This window comes from Culex quinquefasciatus, chromosome 2, assembly GCF_015732765.1.
Source record: "Culex quinquefasciatus strain JHB chromosome 2, VPISU_Cqui_1.0_pri_paternal, whole genome shotgun sequence".
Classification (NCBI taxonomy): Eukaryota; Metazoa; Arthropoda; class Insecta; order Diptera; family Culicidae; genus Culex; species Culex quinquefasciatus.
The window spans coordinates 178725380-178737410 of record NC_051862.1 but is presented as its reverse complement, the minus strand read 5'-3'; the positions used below and the strand labels follow the sequence as shown (position 1 = coordinate 178737410).

The window sequence follows — 12031 nt, the reverse complement described above, 5'->3', positions numbered from 1 at the left end:
TTTTTAAGCCACTTTTGGTGAACTAACCTTAAGAGGCAGTATTTGTAAATATTGCTCGGTTTGTTCTAGAGGTCGTATCGAGGTGCTCCGATTTGGATGAAACTTGCAGCGTTTGTTTGTCTATACATAAGATGAACTCATGCCAAATATGAGCCCTCTACGACAAAGGGAAGTGGGGTAAAACGGGCTTTGAAATTTGAGGTCTAAAAAACCTAAAAAATCTTAAAATTGCTCGCATTTCCGTAAAACTTCATCAATTCCAACTTTCTTAGATGCATTCGAAAGGTCTTTTGAAGCACTTCAAAATGTGCCATAGACATCCAGGATTGGTTCGACTTTTTCTCTTAGCTTTTGCAAATTACTGTCAAAAATGTTTTTTTTTAAACCTTAATATCTTTTTCCAACAGCCTCCAACACCCATACTCTCATAGGTCAAAAGATAGGTAATTACATGGACTATAAACCTACGGTGTTAACTTTTTGGCCAATCGCAGTTTTTCTCATAGTTTTTCGATTTTTCTAGAACAAACATTTTACAACGTTAGTTTTTGCCCTGTAGGCCGCCATAGCGGCACTTTTTGGTCTCAATTTTGTCATATTCGGAATCCTCGGACAATTTCACGTAAGTTAGAAGTATTGGAGTTGTAAATTTGATTTAAATAATAATTAAATAAAACATTTATGAAAAAAGAAATAGATCTTATTTACCCTGTGATCAATACGTCAAATGCTGTATCAAGTAGGCGAAAACCTGTTTTACCCCTAATCCAACAAATTGTTAAAAAATATTTTAATTAATTCTAAATGGCAATTTTTTCAATCAAATTTACAACTCCAATATCTCTAACTTACGTAAAATTGTCCGAGGATTCCGAATATGACAAAATTGAGACCAAAAAGTGCCGTCTTCTTGGCCTACAGAGCAAAAACTAACGTTGTAAAATGTTTGTTCTAGAAAAATCGAAAAACTATGAGAAAAACTGCGATTGGCCAAAAAGTTAATACCATAGGCTTGTAGTGCATGAAATTACCTATCTTTTGACCTATAGGAGTATGGGTGTTGGAGGCTGTTGCAAAAAGATACTAAGGTTTTAAAAAAATAAATTTTTGACAGTAATTTGCAAAAGCTAAGAGAAAAAGTCGTACCAATCCTGGATGTCTATGGCACATTATGAAGTGCTTCAAAAGACCTTTCAAATGCATCTAAGAGAGTTGGAATTGATGAAGTATTACGGAAATGCGAGCAATTTTAAGATTTTTTATGTTTTTTCGACCTCAAACTTCCAAGCCCGTTTTAGCCCACTTCCCTTTGTCGTAGAGGGCTCATATTTGGCATGAGTTTATCTCATGTATAGACAAACAAACGCTGAAAGTTTCATCCAAATCGGAGCACCTCGATACGACCTGTTACACATTGGTGAAAAACTCGCTCTTAAATTGAAATAGGAGGAAAAAACAGCAACCTTAAAAAATGTCGACACGTTCTAAAAAGTGCATTTCGACAGAACACAGCGATTAGGTCGTTTTTGTGTCCAACGTTCTCTCTACTACTGACCGCAGAAACCAGAATCTACTATGCTTTTTTTTTGTATGCTTGTGCATGACAGTTCTTAGTGAAATCGATTCATTTTAGATTTTCTAATAAAATCACAATTGCAGGAGTCAGAGTCAGAGTCAGAGTCAGAGTCAGAGTCAGAGTCAGAGTCAGAGTCAGAGTCAGAGTCAGAGTCAGAGTCAGAGTCAGAGTCAGAGTCAGAGTCAGAGTCAGAGTCAGAGTCAAAATACAAACAATATTTGTACAACTTTCTCATTTCTCAGAGAGCGAATATCTCCCAGAAAAAAATTAAAAGCACCCGCCCCCCGAATACTTACGGTACATGTCGAGCACGAACTTGGCGGTCCGGGGCGGCATCAGCTTGGTGTTGGCCGCCTGGCACGTGAACACCGAGTGCAGGTGGTGCCGCTGGACCGACGTCCACAGCAGCCGGTTCTCGATGACGTTGCCGGTGTTTTGCTCGATCTGATTATCCACCAGATTATCGTTGATGAACCAGAGCACGTCGGGCTGCGGTCGTCCTGGAGGTGAGGTGAGAGGAAGAGCAGAGCAGAGAAGGAGAACGTTAGAAATTCAGACATTCTGCTTGGTGTGTGGGTGGCAAACATGGCGCGCGATACAGGTGAAAGGTTTCCGTTTAATCTTCCCACACGCCTCCTGTCACTGGCATGACCTCGGAACCGACGAAGCCGTTGAATCGCAATGTGGCCCGCAACATTTGAAATGTGGTGGGTGTGAAACGGAATTAATCCGTGTAATTATGGTTACCTGTTTGATTACCACAAAAGTTCAAAATAATTAGAAATGTTAAATATTCGCTTTTCATAATTAAAAAAAAGTTTAGATTTTCCATAAATGTATACTTTAATAGGCTTTTAAGGAAAAATAGTTAAACGTTTCAAATGTCTAGCCTAACATTTGAAAAGGGCAAATGAAAACTCAAAATTCTCTTTTGAAGATCTCACGACCAAAGAGCCTATGTCTGAAAATAATTGTATCAGATTCCTCGTAAAATTTTACATAACATATCAAAAAATTATGAAGTTATGTTTTTAACATTTCGAGTTACGATTTTTTGTAATTGAAAGACGCAACTTTTGATACCCAAACATGTATAAGTAATCGCTGAAATTTTAAAGTTATCGCAGTTTTAGTGAAAAAAGTAGATTTTTATGCCAATTTCGTCATTTTCCCGTTTCTGCGCGCGGCGCGTCGATAAACCAAGATTTTGTTTTCGAAAAATTGTATCTCGATATATTGAAAACATAACTTCACAATTTTTTGAAAAGTTACAGTGGACTCTCTGGCTGTCGATCTTCTCGATATCAATATTGCTCCAGCTGTCAATAAATTTTTCAGTCCCTTCCAATAGATTGCTTTGATTTGCTATTCTATAATTTGATAACTCCCGCTGTCGACGGTCCCTTCAATATCGACAATGAGAGAGTTCACTGTATTTAAAATTTTCCGAGGAATCTGATATAAATAATATCTCTGATAAAAATATTATCTCTGTGGTCCCGAGACCTTCAAAAGAGCATTTAAGTTTTCATTTGACTTTTTTAAAATGTTAGGATAGATATTTGAAACTTTTAACTGTTTTTCTATTTTTTCTTAAAAGCCTTTAAAGGTTTGCGCTCAAGACAGCTAAAATTGGTTGAAATGGTGCGGAGTTATGATTTTTTGAAAAATGTGGTTTTTGCTAAAATCGACGAAAATTTCCATTTTTGGACCACCCTAACACGGCATAGGTCACCCTTATGGCCAAACAAAAACAAATACGGCCAAGGAACCCCCAGAAAAGTTTTGAGCCCGATCGGAGATCTTTTTTCCGAATCATGCTGTTTTCGTAAGGAAATGCTAAATATAAACATTTTAATTTTATGACATTTTTTATGAATTCCTTGCGAAAAACAAAACCAGGATGCAGAGCAGGGGCGCCGACTAGTCCAAAATGTTGGGGGGGCAAGGACGTTTTCCAAAATCGATAGGTAAGAGTGGCGATTAGATGTTAAAGTTTCTTGTATATCACGAATTTTAATAATTTTGTTACGATTTTTTTTATCATCCGGAATCCATTTTTTTAGAAAAAGATAATTTATTAAAACGTGATTGAGAATGTTAATTGGGGAGAATTTTTTATATGTTTGGAAGGCGAATTCCTTCTCATTGGCATATTCTCACTTATTTTCTAGAAGTAACAGTCAATAATAAAAATAATCAGATATTTAGAAATTCAACAATACAAATATTCTTAAAATAAAAAAAAAAACAAAAGTAAAAAGCAAAAATTTAGAACACCAGAAATTTTAAAATACAAATACAAATTAAAAAAACATCCATTTTTCAAATCTGCAATTTAGAAAAAAAATTAACAAAATTCAATATTCCAAAATAAAAAAAAATAATCAAAAAACCAGAAATTAAGAAATAACAATAAAATTCAATGTTTAAAAAAAATCGAAAATTTTAAAATTATGATACATCAATCATTTTTTAAGAATTTAAAAAATTTAGAAATTTAAGAATTTAAGAATTTGAGAATCTAAGAGTTTAAGAATTTAAGAATTTAAGAATTTAAGAATTTAAGAATTTAAGAATTTAAGAATTTAAGAATTTAAGAATTTAAGAATTTAAGAATTTAAGAATTTAAGAATTTAAGAATTTAAGAATTTAAGAATTTAAGAATTTAAGAATTTAAGAATTTAAGAATTTAAGAATTTAAGAATTTAAGAATTTAAGAATTTAAGAATTTAAGAATTTAAGAATTTAAGAATTTAAGAATTTAAGAATTTAAGAATTTAAGAATTTAAGAATTTAAGAATTTAAGAATTTAAGAATTTAAGAATTTAAGAATTTAAGAATTTAAGAATTTAAGAATTTAAGAATTTAAGAATTTAAGAATTTAAGAATTTAAGAATTTAAGAATTTAAGAATTTAAGAATTTAAGAATTTAAGAATTTAAGAATTTAAGAATTTAAGAATTTAAGAATTTAAGAATTTAAGAATTTAAGAATTTAAGAATTTAAGGGTGCACAGCAACGAAGGAAGTTGTTGTCTTCTTATTCAAAAATTGTCAAACTTTCGGACCCAATCCTGCAACTCCGGGATTGTAAAATTAGTGAAACTTTGTTGTAAATTACATGGTGGACAGTACTTTAGGGGATGAATAAAAAAATATTTCGATAGTACCCGTAGTTTTGAAGATACTAAAATATATGTAACAAAAATCTGGGTGCAAAAGCTCTGGTTGCTGTGCACCGTTAAGAATTTAAGAATTTAAGAATTTAAGAATTTAAGAATTTAAGAATTTAAGAATTTAAGAATTTAAGAATTTAAGAATTTAAGAATTTAAGAATTTTAGAATTTAAGAATTTTAGAATTTAAGAATTTAAGAATTTAAGAATTTAAGAATTTAAGAATTTAAGAATTTAAGAATTTAAGAATTTAAGAATTTAAGAATTTAAGAATTTAAGAATTTAAGAATTTAAGAATTTAAGAATTTAAGAATTTAAGAATTTAAGAATTTAAGAATTTAAGAATTTAAGAATTTAAGAATTTAAGAATTTAAGAATTTAAGAATTTGGGATTTAAGAATTTAAGAATTTAAGAATTTAAGAATTTAAGAATTTAAGAATTTAAGAATTTAAGAATTTAAGAATTTAAGAATTTAAGAATTTAAGAATTTAAGAATTTAATTTAAGAATTTAAGAATTTAAGAATTTAAGAATTTAAGAATTTAAGAATTTAAGAATTTAAGAATTTAGAATTTAAGAATTTAAGAATTTAAGAATTTAAGAATTTAAGAATTTAAGAATTTAAGAATTTAAGAATCCCAAGAATCTAAGAATCCCAAGAACTCTAAGAATTTAAGAATTTAAGAATCCCAAGAATTTAGAATTTAAGAATTTAAGAATTTAAGAATTTAAGAACTTAAGAATTTAAGAATTTAAGAATTTAAGAATTTAAGAATCAAGAATTTAAGAATTTAAGAATTTAAGAATTAAGAACCTAAGAATTTAAGAACTCTAAGAATTCAAGAATTTAAGAACAAGAACCCAAGAATTTAAGAATTTAAGAATTTAGAACCTAAAGAACCCAAGAATCCCAAGAACTTAAGAATTTAAGAATTAAGAATTTAAGAATTTAAGAACTCTAAGAATTAAGAATTTAAGAATTTAAGAATTTAAGAATTTAAGAATTCAAGAACCTAAGAACTTTAAGAACTAAAACCTAAGAATTTAAGAATCAAGTTAAATTTAAGAATTTAAGAATTTAAGAATCCTAAGAACCTAAGAACTCAAGAATTTAAGAATTTAAGAATTTAAGAATTAAGAATTTAAGAATTTAAGAATAAGAACCAAGAATTTAAGAATTTAAGAATTTAAGAATTTAAGAATTTAAGAATTTAAGAATTTAAGAATTTAAGAATCCCAAGAATTTAAGAATTCAAGAATTTAAGAATTTAAGAATTTAAGAATTTAAGAATTTAAGAATTTAAGAATTTAAGAATTTAAGAATTTAAGAATTTAAGAATTTAAGAATTTAAGAATTTAAGAATTTAAGAATTTAAGAATTTAAGAATTTAAGAATTTAAGAATTTAAGAATTTAAGAATTTAAGAATTTAAGAATTTAAGAATTTAAGAATTTAAGAATTTAAGAATTTAAGAATTTAAGAATTTAAGAATTTAAGAATTTAAGAATTTAAGAACTAAGAATTTAAGAATTTAAGAATTAAGAATCAAGAATTTAAGAATTTAAGAATTTAAGAATTTAAGAATTTAAGAATTTAAGAATTTAAGAATTTAAGAATTTAAGAATTTAAGAATTTAAGAATTTAAGAATTCCAAGAATTTAAGAATTTAAGAATTAAGAATTTAAGAATTTAAGAATTTAAGAATCCAAGAATTCCAAGAATTTAAGAATCTAAGAACCCAAGAATTTAAGAATCCCAAGAATCCAAGAACCTAAGAACTAAGAACTTAAGAATCCAAGAATCCTAAGAATCCCAAGAATTTAAGAATTAAGAATTCCAAGAACCTAAGAATTAAGAATTTAAGAATCAAGAATTTAAGAACCTAAGAATTTAAGAATTCAAGAATTTAAGAATTTAAGAATTTAAGAATTTAAGAATTTAAGAATTTAAGAATTTAAGAATTTAAGAATTTAAGAATTTAAGAATTTAAGAATTTAAGAATTTAAGAATTTAAGAATTTAAGAATTTAAGAATTTAAGAATTTAAGAATTTAAGAATTTAAGAATTTAAGAATTTAAGAATTTAAGAATTTAAGAATTTAAGAATTTAAGAATTTAAGAATTTAAGAATTTAAGAATTTAAGAATTTAAGAATTTAAGAATTAAGAATTTAAGAATTTAAGAATTTAAGAATTTAAGAATTTAAGAATTTAAGAATTTAAGAATTTAAGAATTTAAGAATTTAAGAATTTAAGAATTTAAGAATTTGAATCAAGAATCTAAGAATTTAAGAATTTAAGAATTTAAGAATTTAAGAATTTAAGAATTTAAGAATTTAAGAATTTAAGAATTTAAGAATTTAAGAATTTAAGAATTTAAGAATTTAAGAATTTAAGAATTTAAGAATTTAAGAATTTAAGAATTTAAGAATTTAAGAATTTAAGAATTTAAGAATTTAAGAATTTAAGAATTTAAGAATTTAAGAATTTAAGAATTTAAGAATTTAAGAATTTAAGAATTTAAGAATTTAAGAATTTAAGAATTTAAGAATTTAAGAATTTAAGAATTTAAGAATTTAAGAATTTAAGAATTTAAGAATTTAAGAATTTAAGAATTTAAGAATTTAAGAACTTAAGAATTTAAGAATTTAAGAATTTAAGAATTAAGAATTTAAGAATTTAAGAATTTAAGAATTTAAGAATTTAAGAATTTAAGAATTTAAGAATTTAAGAATTTAAGAATTTAAGAATCTAAGAATTTAAGAATTTAAGAATTCAAGAATTTAAGAAACCTTAAGAATCAAGAATCAAGAATTTAAGAATCCCAATAAATTTAAGAATTTAAGAATTAAGAATTAAGAATTTAAGAACTTAAGAATTTAAGAATTTAAGAATTTAAGAATTTAAGAATTAAGAATTTAAGAATTTAAGAATTTAAGAATTTAAGAATTTAAGAATTTAAGAATTTAAGAATTAAGAATTTAAGAATTTAAGAACCTAAGAATTTAAGAATCTAAGAATTTAAGAATTTAAGAACTCAAGAATTTAAGAATTTAAGAACCTAAGAATTTAAGAACTCAAGAATTTAAGAATTTAAGAATTTAAGAATTTAAGAACCTAAGAACCTAAGAATTTAAGAATTTAAGAATCAAGAACCTAAGAATTTAAGAATCCCAAGAATCCCAAGAATTTAAGAATTTAAGAATTTAAGAATTTAAGAATTTAAGAATTTAAGAATTAAGAATTTAAGAATTTAAGAATTTAAGAATTTAAGAATTTAGAATTTAAGAATTTAAGAATTTAAGAATTTAAGAATTTAAGAATTTAAGAATTTAAGAATTTAAGAATTTAAGAATTTAAGAATTTAAGAATTTAAGAATTTAAGAATTTAAGAATTTAAGAATTTAAGAATTTAAGAATTTAAGAATTTAAGAATTTAAGAATTTAAGAATTTAAGAATTTAAGAATTTAAGAATTTAAGAATTTAAGAATTTAAGAATTTAAGAATTTAAGAATTTAAGAATTTAAGAATTTAAGAATTTAAGAATTTAAGAATTTAAGAATTTAAGAATTTAAGAATTTAAGAATTTAAGAATTTAAGAATTTAAGAATTTAAGAATTTAAGAATTTAAGAATTTAAGAATTTAAGAATCCAAGAATTTAAGAATTTAAGAATTTAAGAATTTAAGAATTTAAGAATTTAAGAATTAAGAACTTAAGAATTTAAGAATTTAAGAATTTAAGAATTTAAGAATTTAAGAATTTAAGAACTTTAAGAATTAAAATTTAAGAATTTCAAGAATTTAAGAATTTAAGAATCCCAAGAATTTAAGAATTTAAGAATTAAGAACTTAAGAATTAAGAATTTAAGAATCCTTAAGAACTTAAGAACCTTAAGAATTAAGAATCCAAGAATTTAAGAATTTAAGAATTAAGAATTTAAGAATTTAAGAATTTAAGAATTTAAGAATTAAGAATTTAAGAATTTAAGAATTTAAGAATTTAAGAATCCAAGAATTTAAGAATTTAAGAATTTAAGAATTTAAGAATTTAAGAATTTAAGAATTAAGAATCCTAAGAATTTAAGAATTTAAGAATTTAAGAATTTAAGAATCAAGAATTTAAGAACTTTAAGAATTTAAGAATCAAGAATTTAAGAATTTAAGAATTTAAGAATTTAAGAATCAAGAATTTAAGAATTTAAGAATTTAAGAATTTAAGAATCTCAAGAATTTAAGAATTTAAGAATTCAAGAATCTAAGAATTTAAGAATTTAAGAATTTAAGAATTTAAGAATTTAAGAATTTAAGAATTTAAGAATTAAGAATCTAAGAATTTAAGAATTTAAGAATTTAAGAATCCCAAGAACTCAAGAATTTAAGAATTTAAGAATTTAAGAATTTAAGAATTTAAGAATTTAAGAATTTAAGAATTAAGAATTTAAGAATTTAAGAATTTAAGAATTTAAGAATCAAGAATTCCAAGAATTTAAGAATAAAAGAAGAATTTAAGAATTTAAGAATCAAGAATTTAAGAATTTAAGAATTTAAGAATTTAAGAATTTAAGAATTTAAGAATTTAAGAATTTAAGAATTTAAGAATTTAAGAATTTAAGAATTTAAGAATTTAAGAATTTAAGAATTTAAGAATTTAAGAATTTAAGAATTTAAGAATTTAAGAATTTAAGAATTTAAGAATTTAAGAATTTAAGAATTTAAGAATTTAAGAATTTAAGAATTTAAGAATTTAAGAATTTAAGAATTTAAGAATTTAAGAATTTAAGAATTTAAGAATTTAAGAATTAAGAATTTAAGAATTTAAGAATTTAAGAATTTAAGAATTTAAGAATTTAAGAATTTAAGAATTTAAGAATTTAAGAATTTAAGAATTTTAAATTTAAGAATTTAAGAATTTAAGAATTTAAGAATTTAAGAATTTAAGAATTTAAGAATTTAAGAATTTAAGAATTAAGAATTTAAGAATTTAAGAATTTAAGAATTTAAGAATTTAAGAATTTAAGAATTTAAGAATTTAAGAATTTAAGAATTTAAGAATTTAAGAATTTAAGAATTTAAGAATTTAAGAATTTAAGAATTTAAGAATTTAAGAATTTAAGAATTTAAGAATTTAAGAATTAAGAATTTAAGAATTAAGAATTTAAGAATTTAAGAATTTAAGAATTTAAGAATTTAAGAATTTAAGAATTTAAGAATTTAAGAATTTAAGAATTTAAGAATTTAAGAATTAAGAATTTAAGAATTTAAGAATTTAAGAATTTAAGAATTTAAGAATTTAAGAATTTAAGAATTTAAGAATTTAAGAATTTAAGAATTTAAGAATTTAAGAATTTAAGAATTTAAGAATTTAAGAATTTAAGAATTTAAGAATTTAAGAATTTAAGAATTTAAGAATTTAAGAATTTAAGAATTTAAGAATTTAAGAATTTAAGAATTTAAGAATTTAAGAATTTAAGAATTTAAGAATTTAAGAATTTAAGAATTTAAGAATTTAAGAATTTAAGAATTTAAGAATTTAAGAATTTAAGAATTTAAGAATTTAAGAATTTAAGAATTTAAGAATTTAAGAATTTAAGAATTTAAGAATTTAAGAATTTAAGAATTTAAGAATTTAAGAATTTAAGAATTTAAGAATTTAAGAATTTAAGAATTTAAGAATTTAAGAATTTAAGAATTTAAGAATTTAAGAATTTAAGAATTTAAGAATTTAAGAATTTAAGAATTTAAGAATTTAAGAATTTAAGAATTTAAGAATTTAAGAATTTAAGAATTTAAGAATTTAAGAATTTAAGAATTTAAGAATTTAAGAATTTAAGAATTTTAAGAATTAAGAATTTAAGAATTTAAGAATTTAAGAATTTAAGAATTTAAGAATTTAAGAATTTAAGAATTTAAGAATTTAAGAATTTAAGAATTTAAGAATTTAAGAATTTAAGAATTAAGAATTTAAGAATTTAAGAATTTAAGAATTTAAGAATTTAAGAATTTAAGAATTTAAGAATTTAAGAATTTAAGAATTTAAGAATTTAAGAATTTAAGAATTTAAGAATTTAAGAATTTAAGAATTTAAGAATTTAAGAATTTAAGAATTTAAGAATTTAAGAATTTAAGAATTTAAGAATTTAAGAATATAGGAATTTAAGAATTTAAGAACTTAAGAATTTAAGAATTTGACCAGAAACGTTTTAAAATGGAATCCTAATACTCAATAATGCTGATTTCCTGTTTTTTTTTTCGGCATTTTTTTTGAGGTGCAGTTGAAATTTCTACAGCCTTTTTATTTTTTAAAAAATCGAACATAAATGGCAGAATGCGATACACTTGTGTTTTTTAAGATTATAATGTGAAATTGTCTCAGATTAGGTTTTAATTTGTCTGTTTCTCAGTAAAGCGGTGCGCTAGTTTTCAAAAAAAATACTTTTTTTGAAACAATTGTATTTTCGGCTGAAATTGGTATAGAACCGTTAGCGGTTAACAAATGTATTTGAAATCTTTTCAAATCGTATCTAAAATTACCCAAAAAATTATTGAATTTATCAGCATTTTTGTAAATGTAAAGCAGTCAACAAATGACCATTTTGAAATGTGTTTCAGTTTATATTCGCTAAATCCTGATCTACAATGGCAAATCGCAGAATGTTGCGTTTGAAAACATGATGATTGTTTTCGCAAGAGTTTGCGTAAGTTTGATTGTAGATGAAGTGCTATGGAAAAAGTACATTGGTTTTGTTTTTGAAACAACATGCAAAGATAGAATTATGAGCAAATCCGTTAAATCTATGTTGACGACATCTCTCAAATCCTTTACCGATGACTCTGTGCTCTTGTACTAAGCTTACTGATTCTCCTAGAGAGCACAGTGGTATAGATAAAATGTTGTCGACTTAGAATAAAAATGCATCTAAATCCAGAAAATTGTACACGATTTTGTTCAAAAAATTTCAGCGATTTCGAAAACAACAAACGTTTTTGAACTATTTTACGGATTCGCTTACAAGAATTCTATCCGTGTGTACAAACAATGTTCCATTTAAGTTTTAGATATTATTTTCAATTATTTCTGTAATTTTTTTTTATATTTGATACAAGAATATTTTTCTTCCAAAATTTCTGGGGGGGCACAATGTATGGGCTGCCCCACCAGCCAAATTTTAGGGGGGGCAAAAAGTACCGTGCCCCCCCAGAGTCGGCGCCCCTGATGCAGAGTATCAAACCAGAGTGACATTTCGTGTTATTTTAAAAATTGAAATAAACCGGTAAAACT

The 12031-nt window shown here is 23.9% G+C and overlaps 1 protein-coding gene across 1 annotated transcript in view; it reads right to left on the bottom strand.

The window, feature by feature from the left end:
- Window positions 1-12031, bottom strand: part of LOC6037031 — a 177331-nt gene that overhangs the window by 26521 nt on the left and 138779 nt on the right. The window contains exon 7 of the mRNA XM_038254937.1: window positions 1873-2076. Coding sequence (XP_038110865.1) covers window positions 1873-2076 — 204 coding nt within the window. The remainder of the gene's footprint in view (window positions 1-1872; window positions 2077-12031) is intronic.